We start from the raw sequence: 12,750 nt of genomic DNA, 5'->3' as shown, positions 1-12,750 counted from the left end.
CAGATGTTGAGCCCAAATCTGGTTTTTGTAGGCCATTAGCCCTGTCTCCCTTTGCAAAGGTCTAGTAAAGGTGTACGAATGCAGAGCAGCTGTGCTCATTCTCAAACAGGCATTTACTATGCTTGCACATGCACCAAACAAAGGCAAGCTGCAACTTTGCCAAACCAGAAGGACATTAATGTAGCTTAGGGTTATCAATATTTCCCCTTTATTAGGGGGACTGATATTCCCCCTTCATAGCCTGATGCTTGGTAGTGCTGCTGCTCATCTGTGTTTTTAAGTGCCAGGCCCAGTTTTCTATAACGAGGCCTCCATGAAGAAACATGCTTATTTCAATGTGCCTCTTGGTAAAAATGTTGCTCCAGGTGCAAAAATTTGTGGAGATATTGCAACAAGAAGTGTGTGACAGTGGAATGGAGGATTTTTTTCAGACTGTTTGTGGTCTCGAACACAAACTATTTTCCCAGTAAAGCATTTGACCTCAAAATCTCCTTTTTTTCCATCATTTTCTGTAAATCAGAGATGGTCATGTGAGAGAGTCTGCTTACAAAGAGGGTGCTATTGCACTTCCTGGGACAGGCTTGAGCCACAAGTGGTTTGGGAGCGAAGGCAGATGAGATGATGCAGCTGAAATGTGGGACTGCCTGCCAGCTCCACTTTCAGAGGAATGGTTCCGTGGCCAACCTCCATCTCAGAGCAGCTCTTCTTCCTGTTACAATTAAACAAAGAGAAGGTAGTTTGGAAATAGGATGTTTTGCACTGAAACAATACGCCTGAGCAATTGACAGCGGCGCGATTAGCGCAGCCCTGCGATCTCAGCACCCTCAGAGCCCCAGGGCAAGGACCTCACTGACACCACAGCCAGGGACTCCAACAGTCTTGGGGAGATGGCTCTGCAGGGACCTGGGGGATTTTACCCTCCAGCCTATCTTCCTCTGTTATTTACAGAACAGAAGAAGATAGCTTCAGATTTCTTCTCTCCTTTTTGCCAGTTTTCATTTTATTAACTTCAAAATGGATATGACCCAGCCTTTGATTGTAACTGTCAGTCGTGCCAGCATTAGGCTGGGGAGTTTATTTGGCAGCAGAAACAAAGCTCTCCCTAGCCATTTATTTAATATTATTCTAGTAGGTGTTGCTGCTATCACTACCTCAGATCCTTAAAATTGCCTGCAGCTAACAGGTAAGTATTGAATCAGCAAAGGCTGTAGAATATTCCCTTTTCACAGGTAAAATATTTGAAGGCTTTGACTCTCGAATCATTTTAATAGAGCTTCTCGTAGCACTCACTGCTCATTACTTCAATTTCTAACCACCATGGCTGATCTACTTCTTCCACATTCAGTCACGAGTCAGGAGTTTGTCCTCTGCTGTAACGCTGGCTGGGACTTGAGGAAGGTGATTTGGTCACTGCTTGCTGATTTACAGTGTGATGCAGCAAAACTTAGAAGGAAATATAACGCATTAGGAAAGCATCATCGTTAGGGGTGGCTAGGAGAGGATGAAAGCCCGTACCCTCCGTTGTGTGCTGGGTTATCTCTGGCAAGCAGTGCTGGTCCTGGTGGCCTTCCAGGCCTTCCCCAGCTTCAACTGGGATTATGCTGTAGGTGTCAGCACTCCAAGTTGGCACAAGAGCTTGATTAATTTGTTCTCTGATGTTTCTTTTGATCTATTCTGTCAGCTCAATGGCTGCATTAACAACAAAAGAAAACAAGAGATGAAAGGGTGGCCTTGTTGCAACTGGTTTTCCAAAAATAGCAGTTTTCCCCTAAAATCTTCTGCATTGGCTTTGTTTTCATAGACTGGGCCTCAGACTCAAAGAAATCAAATAGCCTGTGGCTTTGTCAAACACAAACGTTTTGATCCTCCTCATGACTTGGGAATCTCTTAGATGCTGTTCCTTAAGATGAAACCTTGCTGAGATCTCCACCCCTCAGTTTTAGAGTTGTTCTTCTGGCAGAGTAAGGCAGTGTAAGCTCCTTTGGTTCTAGGTGTCAGCGCTCCCAAATTGCCTTGTCTTCTGCAAGGGAGGAAAGAGCAAAGAACCATGATGCCAGTGTGAATCAGATCTTGAAAGACTGAAATAAAGGGCACTCTTCTTGTTCAGTGCAACTTGCATCTGTGATGTTTTATGTTCCAGACACACATCAAGGGGGAAAGATAGTTCACTTCTGGCAGGGGAGCTCACAATCTGTTTTGCTAAGAGGCATTCAGCATATGCATTAAACCTTAAAAAGAACAAGACATGCAGTCATGTTGGACATCATTTTGAAGAGCTTACCAAAAGCCACTGCACTGTGTGCTGTGCTGGAGGAGAGGAAGGAAAAGAAAAACACAACCGCACAGACAAAGGTAGAAAATGAGTGGTATGTGATATATGGACTATTGGTGAATGGTGACCCAAACCAGATATTGCTTTAAAAGGTTATAGTTAAAGCTACACGAGGAGGAGGATTAGAGACCTAGAGAGGGAGAAAATTGACAATTGAACTGCAAAGATATATACAAGACCTGGTAATGGTCTCTGAGTCTGTAAAAGGTACGGAAGAAATTTAAGCATTTCTTACCTTATGAAAATTACAAAAGTACAAAGCTACATTTTATTTAAAAATAAAACAATTTGAAAAACATATGAAGAGGTAAGAATTGTCTAGGCTACGATTTTTCAATAGCTACAAGAACAAGGAAAAAACATTGCCTGTGCCCAGAAAAATCGGTATCTGACCCCCTCTAAAATTTCTTGCACCAGCAGTTGGTCAGTGCAGAAGGTTTCCTGGGCTACGTGACACTCATATCTTTGGTCTGGTTTTGGAGAGCAGGCTTTTGTGTTTCATAGTTGTATCTCTGGCAGATGTTCTTCCTGTGTAGTGTGTATTTTCAATTCGTTGTTGGCCTTCTTGCTTCGTTCTCTTAAGTAGTTAATGCAGGTTTTGCTGGGAGGATCCTCATACTCACCTGTTCAGTAAGTCCCCATCCATTTTTTTCTAATTTTTTAAAATATCATGTCAGATTAGAGTACAACTCCAAAGAAATAGATGAGAAAGGTGACCCCTTTAAGCACTGAGCCTAGTTCCCTGCTGTCTTAGGCAAGCGCATCCTATAGCTCCTTTTATTCTGTTAAAATTAGTTAAATTCCTTGCCCCTTTCAATTCTGTTGAAAAACTATTCTACAGTCTTAGTACTCTGATTATAAATAAATAAATCTAATTTCTAAACTTAATGGCTGCTTTTACCCACTTACTCACCTGTCAATGCTATTTGTGAAGAGAACTATGACTAATGTTCTCTGGCACTTATGTTTTTGGAACTTTTTTCTAAATGCAATCCCATTTCCTCTCAATCACTTTTTTAAACCATAAAATGAATCTTGCGTTTCCCCCTGTCATCTTTATAGCTATTTACTGGATTTGCTATCATTTAGGGTTTAATCTTTTTTGAACATGGCTAACTAAAACTGTGTGCTCAGTATCCTGCACGTGCACTCGGCACAAGCTTGTGTGTTAGCATTGACATCTCCCTGGTGAACCTGCTCCCCAGTGCAGTTCAGGATTGCCATCTTGTTCACTGTTATGCTAGGTGGGTGGCTGAGTCCTTGCTATGATCACCAAAATCAATCCTCTGTTGTTTTCAAGTGCCAAAGCAGAAGTTTGTAAGTGTTAACACACTTGTAGAAGTCTTGCATTTCATTTCTTTTATGCTTCTGTGAAGTTCAGTTCTCCGTTTGTGGTCTGATCATGTTCTGTTAGTGAAGTTACCCAACTTCATCAACAGAATTCACCAAACAGCTCTAATCTTTAAGTCTATCCAATTGAAAAAAAATAATAAATAGAATAATAAATAGGACTGGTTTTGAAATGAGTCTCTGAAGAACTCTGTGGAAATCCTCCTAGTTTGGGGATGACAGTAGTGCAACCTGTTGTCATGTATCCTGTAGCTAGTTCACTGCGTATACTGTAGTTCATGTGTGGATGCCTATCTTCTCTTGTGATGGCAGAGTACTTCAGTGAAGCTTATCAAAAAAAATACACATTTTAATTCTGAAATGCAAATTTTAATTCTGCCTCCTTGAAATGAGGCAGTGCAGTCCTTAACCTTTACTCTGTGTTCTTTCTGTTCTACTAGTTTTAGACTAAGTGCTCAGGAATTTTGTCATCTTTTGAACTGGCTGTTCTTTGACGGGCCAAAAGTATTTTAGGTTATTACAGCACTGGCAGTGACTACATTATTTACCTTTTTTTGTTCAGCACCTTTCTGTTTATACTAGGCTGAAAATTACTGTTTTTAGCAGCTCTGAAACTGGAAAAAAATGGCTGAGTAAATTTAGAGTACAGGTGTAGGTGGTTTGGTACAGAATGTAATTAAATAGTCCGCTTCTTATCCTCGTCTGTTTAATTGGAGTTTCTTAAATGGAACAGTAGAAGTTGATACTCAACCATATAGGAAAGCGGTTCCCAGGAAGACTGTCTTCTAGACCAGAAAAAAACACTAAAGATTAGGTTCAGCTTTAAATCAACAGAGGTGGAAGAAGGATCAGTCCTGGCTCCCTTCCCATCACGTCTTTTCCTGCTGCTGCAAGTGTCTGCATGGCTATGGGGCATACCAGGTTAGGGAATGGTTCTGGCTAAGGTGTGACAAAATTACCAGTCAGTAATATTTCAGCCATATGACATCCTGGGTGTAGCTTTTCACAGAAGTGTTGGAAATAAGGGACACGGATTCTTCCTTCTGGCAGCGGTGCCAGTTTTCTGAAATGTTGAGGTACAGCCTTAATTTGATTTGGAAGTTCAAACTCTCAGATCTACAAAACATTCTTGGCACTGTTCTTTTATTAAACTAATAAGGGGTATAACCCAAGAAGTGCCTTCATAAACTGATACGCAATTTAGCCAAACAAATCAAAGCTGCCTCTAGGCTGGGCATAGTCTTAATGTTTGGAAGAGAGCTTCTGGGCTATAAGAGCTAAGGTAGTGCTGCACATGATGCTGCAGATTCAGTGTGTGAGATGGGCTCTTCAGTCTTAATGGCATGCAATTCCTCTGTATTGCAAATGTGAGCTCTATTATTGTTTTTTATAATTACTTCTAGACCTTTGATTTTGAAAATACTGGGATCTGAAAATCGCTCTCTCTTAAAATAGTGTATTCAGTTTCAACACCAAATCTCCTGGAATAATCAGAGCAGTTTTAATCAAAAAGCTGAAGTGCTTTTAAGCTTAAGATGTGAGGAAGTGAACATCATAACTCCAGTCTTGTCTTAGCAAGCTGTTGGTGCAGATGATGCCAAAAAGCAGTGGAACCTTGTTGTACTAGGAATAGCATGAGTTTGTAGTAAGATTCAATAGTCCAAAGACCTCACAGGCTGCATACACAAGGCACAAAGGAGGAAAGATTTGTTCAAGGTCACCCAGTAGCTCACTGGCAGAGTTGAAAATAAAACTTCTTTTCTGAAATGCTGCTTGCTACCTTGTCTGCTGAACAGTTTCTTCACTGATTGCACAAGTGCCTCAAATACTGGGGCAATTAAATGGTGGACTGGCTAGAGAAGTCTCTGTCCTTTCTTGCTTGCTTTATCCAAGATCGGTGTAAAAATCAGCGAACAGAGAGGAATGCCTGTATCTGCAGGGAGGAATTTTTCCTTTACCTCCTGTTTATTGGAGATAAGGGAGGTGGAACTCAGGGGCTCCGCACAAGAAGAGGAAATGAGTTAAGGTGTACTGTTTCTAATGATACCACTGCTGGAGTTTGTCAAAGAGTCACAATTTGGGACTTGTTTAAACTGTGCTGTCCTTTGCAAAGGATGATGTTATGCTCAAGAAAGAAGGGGTTGATGAAATGCAATCACCACTATTTCTTGGCTGAAGGCTCCAGGAGATGAACGGATTTCATTCCTTGGGCTCATTGTGGTGTCTTATCTCCGTTTTGGAGCAAGTTTTACATTTAATCCAGGTATAAACTTCTGGAGGAAGCTAAATGTCCTAAGTGCCTTTTACATGTACTGTCTTGACTCCAGCATCAGGTTTGAATCTTGCTTTATTCTCTGTTGAACCAGAGTGCTTTAATCGTTCTTTCTTTCGTTCCTCAGCCTCCGTCAACGTGCTTGTTCAGAACTGCAAGATTTACAACGATGCTAGCTGCGATATCTCCGCAGATGGGCAGCTGCTAGCAGCCTTCATTCCCAGCAGCCAACGAGGCTTCCCCGATGAAGGGATACTGGCTGTGTATTCTCTGGCACCCCATAACTTGGGCGAGATGCTTTATACAAAGCGATTTGGTAAGCATGCAGCAAGAAAGCAGGGGCGGTGGGTGGGGCTGTGAAGTTACCTCAAAATTAGCCTTCAATGAGAAATGCCACAGTCTGAATGTCAGTACCTGTCTATTGGAGTCACAGAATATATGCTATTGGCCTACCCCCAGCCACAAATACACTAATGCTGGGGAGAAAATTGCAATACTGTGTGGATGCATGAAGTACTGGTAGGGGGGAGCTGCTACAAGGTGTTTTTTTATTCCTTAAAGAACTTTTAGGAGCTTTTATCATCTTAGAGGAAGATACCTGCAGCAAGGAAACGTTTTGCAAAATTTGTACTTGTGCAGGTCTCTTTGTTCTCCTCTGTCCCTTATAAGAATGATCTTAGTATGCTGTACATTATGTGAATACCTAAAGGGGTTGAAGGAACTGTGAGGATAAGGTGTCAGGAGGAATGTCAATCTTTGAGAGAAGTAACTGCTATTCTGTTTGTAGGCCCAAACGCCATTTCCGTGAGCCTGTCTCCAATGGGCAGATATGTAATGGTGGGACTGGCTTCCCGACGTATCCTGTTGCATCCCTCCACAGAACACATGGTTGCTCAAGTCTTCAGGCTGCAACAACCCCATGGTGGAGAAACCTCTATGAGGGTGAGTATGTGTATAATCTGTTTCTATAAGTTTTTGTTGGTGATACCATGTTGATTTAGGTCTAGCCTAGTGGTTAGTTGCTCGTTTATAATAGCAAAAAAGTAACATGCTCCAGGCCCACTAAATAATAAACACATGTAGGAATTTATCACAGAAATATGTGAACACGACAGGAGAACATAAATATAACAGAATTGGGAAACTACTCTGGTTTCAGGTATGACGACAAAAATATTCAATGTTGTGTGTGGTAGCGTAAGTCTAAATGTCACTCAGAGTATTTAGTAGATGTTCTGTACTTTTGGGGGGTAATTGGCATGTATCTTGTGGCACTGTGGTTGGCTTTGTTGATGGAGCATATCAGCTCAGGTTTCTAGATTATTTCCTGACATTCCTGAAAGGGGCTGACTGAGGGAAGTTGCCACCAGTGGTTTCAAGAAGGGTTGGAGCTAAGCTTCATCCTGGACTTACAGACTGAAAGAGAGGCTTAGCATGCTTTTGTCAAATAGGCTTTTGTTGGCTAATTATTAGTGAGCTTTCTGCATATATGTAGGCCTATTTTGGGAATGGAATTATTCTTCTGTTCTTTTGCTTTGGGGGAACTGAACTATGACCCACCCTGACTAATTCATTATGTGTGGAAAACCTTCATCTTTTTTCAAACTAGCAAAGAGACTTAAGAGAACATGTATTGCTTGCTTCGCTCATTAGGAGAGCACAACAGCTGTTTAGGGTGGTGAAAGCCATGTCCAGTTAATAATGCACAAGAAGTTTTGAGGAGGTGGAACTAGATGGTTCCTGAAGCTGAAATTTGACCTGGATACAAATTTTATGCCATATATTCAGGTGACTTTTGTTTCAGGACATGAAACCTTTTCACTTTTGATGATAACTTGATTGTAGTGGAATTGTTTCCACTATGAATGGCTTTTTTCCACTCTGTTTGTATCTCCAATTTTTAAAGGACAGAGCTTTCCAAATGTATCAGGGTTGCACTGAAGCATTTGACTAATGGCCTACCACTGGTGAGAGACTTGTCTCTGGCTCCAATGGCCTGATTCAACTTCAGATTGTAGTTGCTCTTCAAAGTACTCATGATTCATAGAGGGTCATCTCAGCTATGTCGTTACACGAGCTACTTTATCAGCTGATGTAAAATTCTTGTTTATCTTCATCACCTGCTCCATGTTATGAGGCAAGGTAAGACCGATAATAAAGATTCTTTAGTGAACCAAGTCAGCATGTTTTTAGCCCTGGTTCTGAGCTACCCTGCTGGTGTGGGTCTCTGAAGGTAAGAAACAGGAAGATTAAAGAGTAATTGTGAAAACAGCACAATTTAGTTAACAGGTATGGTTTGTGAAATTTGTCTGGATGTGATAAGATCACTGATTATATGGATTCAGTATCCTGTTGGATCCTTTTAACAGTCTAGTATGCCCTGGTACTGGTTGGTGGTTTTGTTTGTTTTTTTTTTCCCCAGTTATTTTCAGGTCCTAGTGAAATATATAGTTTCCACTGCCAGATACGGAGTGTCCCTTCCTACAGTTTTCTTAATGTATCATAGTAAGTTAAGATGGAGAAGCCCTATTAGCTAAAATCTTGTCTCTTCCCGTAAAGAGCTATGGTAGGATTCTTTCCTCTCATCCATTCTTTGTGTTTGCTCTAAACTGCAGTCACTGTGCTTCTAGCCATTCCTTTTGGAGACATTTTTTTGTAACTAGCTAATTCAGTAAGCTTTCATCTGAATCTTCCGATGCAATGTCTTCTACTTATTTCATCATCTTCATTTCAAACATATCTTCTTTCCCTATGCTGTTACACTCTCCAAACTCTTGTACCCTTGCTCTTAGTCACCGTTTAATAAAGTAATGCTTTGTATTCCCTTAATCTTTTCTTGTAATTCAATCTTCCAGCTTTATTTTTATTCAAGCGAATTCTCTCCAAAATAACTATTTTTTTTCCTCAGTCTGGAATATGTTTAAATGTACATAATGTGATAAGTATAATCTTACCAGAACCCCACAGGATATTTTCAAGCTGTTTTTTTTTTTTTTTTTTTTTTCATTTATATAGGGCTTTACTTACAGTTTTTTTCTTTTTTTGTTATGGTGCCTTGAAAACTTTGTACAATTTCTCTCTCATTTTTCAGACTTGTGCCACATCACTGCACCCCTGTCTTTCTCATCTGCTATAGTTCTGGATTATTTTTTCTCCAGATGGAGTGCATGTATTCTAAAGGTTGCTTTTTTCATCTTTCTTGCACATGTATTTTTAGCTTCCAAAAGTCTTTCCCCCACATTCTCAAATCTATCCAGTCTAGCAGGATTTGTTAACTAATTTGCTGTTTTTCCCCTTTACTGCATCACGATTAAAGATGTTGAAAATGTCTCATTTCTGACTGCTTTGGACTTTCAGCTTTCTGCCTATGTGACAGGGTCACAGTTAGACCAATCTGAATTAATTTGATTAAAGAGCCTTCCTGTCGGATAACATCAGATATTGTTTCAGCATTCTGGTGTAGTGTTGGTTGTCTCTGCAGTCTATAGGACCAAGCTTGAAAAACATAGAGTTGTTAATCTTGTAGATGTTATTCCTTCATCTAGTTGTAAAAACTAGTAAGTCAGCTACTGGCACCAGAAGAACTGATGCTTTTTTCTATCTTGAATTTTGCAATAGGACTGCTCCATAAGTTTGTAATGCTTTTTAGAACCTGCAAAATAAAAATAAAAATTTAAGTAGGAAACTTTACAATACTCTTACCACTCTGTCTTTAAAGGGGCTGCTGCGTTCATATTCAGTGGAGTGTAAAACCAGTTTGCAGCTTGGCCAGCATGCAGTAGAGAAAGGTTTAAGAAAAAAAAGCATTGGTGGAAAAATATTCTTCAATCTGTAATTTAATGTGCACGTTAGAGAGAATCAGAATGCATCCTTGTTGCCTCTGTGCCAACAGCTTGTAATACAAAGCAATTATTGCTCAGCTTCTTAATTAAAAATAAGTCATAGCCGTGTTCTTTAGCAATGCATTGTGGATATTTTAATTTTACATAACTTGCAAAACTCCCAAGAGAGAAATTCAAGAAAAAATCTGTATCAGATTCTATGAAAATTCTTAAAAGTTGTTTCAGGGTTGTCTCTTTCTTTCTGACACTGTTTGATTTCCAGTCAGTGCACTGGGAGAGTAAGGCTTGGCAACGTGGCCTCTAAGTCATTGCAAAAGCTTGGCAGCCTGCTGAGGAGTGAAACACAATGATAGCTTCTGCTTTCAATTAAAATGGGAAGACCCTTTCTCCACACCCCTGACGAGCATTCAGAGTAACGCAAGTTTCTGTTCCTCCAGATAGTTTTCTTTCTTTTCCTGCTGCAATAGAGGTTTTGAAGATGCAATTACTTAGCTTTATTATATGAAACTCTAATACATGTAATTGCGCCTAGAAACCCACTGGCTGCTGGTGTAATTTTCAGAGATGAAGAGAAATGTCCTCTCTGAGAGCTGCAGCACTTCTTGGTTGTACTAAGGAACATCTTGGTTACAGAAGCATGTTTTGTCCGTATACATCTTGCTCGTAACATTTAGGGTATATTGGTCAGAAAACATGATTTGACTATTACGAGTTGTGCTTAGAAGTGGAATAAAAGTACTAGACTGCCAGCAAACATGGTAGAGTGATGAGCTAGAGATTCATCCTTTTTCTTTGCTCAGTCCCTTAAGATTTGCTATGCTTAGCATTTCAAATAGAAACCTAGCTTTGCTGAAGAAAAAGATTGTTTTTTGGATTGAAACTTTAAAAGCTTGTTAGTAGAATCAGCTTTTAAGGAGAGTAGTAAGCGTAAGCCTTGGATATTTTTGTTTGTTTGACAAGTCTAGTTAACATCTCTGAAATCTCTCTGTAGCTGCAGAATATAAGGAAGGAACTGCTTTTAGCAGATCTCTAGCTTGGGGTGGTACAAGTAGCAGTGGTACTGGGAATTGTCATGAGACAGTGGAATTTCAGAGGTGGGAAGTTTGGAGAATGAATGCAGGGTTTTGCAGCCTGTTTTGAAATTCTAAGTGGAGATGGTCTCTGAATAAGGATCTGCTTTCAAGCTGCTTGGGCCTGGAATGACTTCTGATTTCCGAATGATTCCAGGAATATGTGGATGTTAAAGAACATAGAATAATATGATGATAGGAATTTGGAGCTGAAATTCCATGGAAACTTAGAGTGAGGATCATATTGCTCTGGGTCTGTTAGCAATGGATGTTAGCAAGAAAGAAGGCCAGCAGGTAGCTTTGCTTCTGGCATTCACAAATCCTGATGCCTTCGCTATGTTCAATATTTTCTGTGTTTTACCCAGAGGAAGCTAACTCTGAAATCAAAAAAAAATGTGATTACTGTAATTCAAATTAAAACATAACTTGGCAAGGGTTTTTTTAAACAGAAAACAAAGTGAGGTAGGTGATTTGAAAAATTTGATTGACACAGAGCTGAAGAGCTAATCATGCAATCTGTGGGGATAAGATGACTTAACCAAGTCCTGTCTCAGATATTGCTTTGTGATTTGAATCTAGAAGGAATACGGGCTGTGGAGATGCATATTTAACTCTTGACGAGACTACTGGCATTTGGGAAACATCCTGTTGAAATGGTTGGTCAGTAGCCTGGACGGAACGGGATATGTGTGCACTTCCATTGTAAACAGGAGAATTCCAAGTAGTGCAGGAAGAAGGGCCTGAAGCAGAAAGGCACAGCGCGTGTCAGCACGGAGCCAAGCTTTCTTTCGGTGGATTAACTCTTAACTGGGACAACACGCAGAGCATTTGAGAAGATGCACAATTTTACTGAGTGCTCTGAGCTTTGTGCAAGTGTCAACAGAATGCGTTCAGTATGGGCAGCAAAGGTGGTGGCACTGCCACACCTCATTGACTTGTAGGTGAGTTATGAATGCTCCTGCAGCTGTACGTGAAGGGGCTTGAGGCCTGAAAGCAAATGGCTGTGCTCATTTGCTTCACAGGGGCACAAGTTATTGAGGGTTCTGACAAAACTACAATGTGAAAAGAAAATTGATGAGAATATATGGAGATTGCCTACTGTAACAAGTTATCTCCGTTGGAAAAGTTCTTATGAACTCACGCACTTCTGAAAACATGAACAATTTGCAAGAAAGAGTAGCAACCTCTTACTGTGTTATGGAAAAAGCATGCTTACTGGTGCAGTCTCTTGTGTCTCTGAGAGAGATTTTGTATCTTCAGGTGAAGAGAGGGAACTTTTGACAATTCTAAATAGAACTGAGTTTGGTACATCCAATTCCTGTCCTAATATATTTTTTGCTGTCAACAGATGTTCAGCCACGTAGATGCTTCTTTGACAACTGAAATTCCAAATGGTCACGGACTGTTTGACTGTACTTGTTGGTACTAGCGAGAGGGCACGGAGGCAGAACCCTCTTCTTACTGATTTGAGAAATCTCTCCTTTTTATACAGAGAGGAGCATGATAGTCTGCTTGAAGCCAAGTAGTTTTCTATGGTCTGTGTATCAGCAGATTCTAGCAAGCATCTTTAACAAAACAACACATCCAAAACCCGTGTTAGGAAGCACTGCCTATGTAGGGTGCTGTAAATAAGAACTGTGTTCAGCATCATCAGAAAGTGCAGCGCTACCTTAGTGTTGCAGATGGCATGAAGAATTGCACAGATGTGCATGCTGGAGTATAGATGCAGGAATGGTACGTTTGAAGAGTTAATAAAATTGCTGTCTTGACTGGTTCACCCATGTCTGCACAAAGGCTGCTGAGGCAGAACGTAAAGGAACTGTAGGAATTTAACTCATTAGGTTACCTTCAGAAAATACTGTGTTAGCGTCTTATACAATGGTT

General features: G+C 40.4%; 1 protein-coding gene across 2 annotated transcripts in view; it reads left to right on the top strand.

Annotated features, from left to right (window-relative positions):
- Positions 1-12,750, top strand: part of AMBRA1 (autophagy and beclin 1 regulator 1) — a 128,001-nt gene that overhangs the window by 78,442 nt on the left and 36,809 nt on the right. For both annotated transcript variants that reach the window (XM_084287471.1, XM_084287472.1), the window contains exons 13-14: positions 6,082-6,270; positions 6,742-6,896. In XM_084287471.1, the coding sequence (XP_084143597.1) occupies positions 6,082-6,270; positions 6,742-6,896 (344 nt within the window). The remainder of the gene's footprint in view (positions 1-6,081; positions 6,271-6,741; positions 6,897-12,750) is intronic.

Source organism: Netta rufina, assembly GCF_964035555.1.
Source record: "Netta rufina genome assembly, chromosome: 5".
In the NCBI taxonomy this organism is placed as follows: domain Eukaryota; kingdom Metazoa; phylum Chordata; class Aves; order Anseriformes; family Anatidae; genus Netta; species Netta rufina.
The sequence above is the reverse complement of the archived record's forward strand: the minus strand, read 5'-3'. Positions and strand labels throughout refer to the sequence as shown.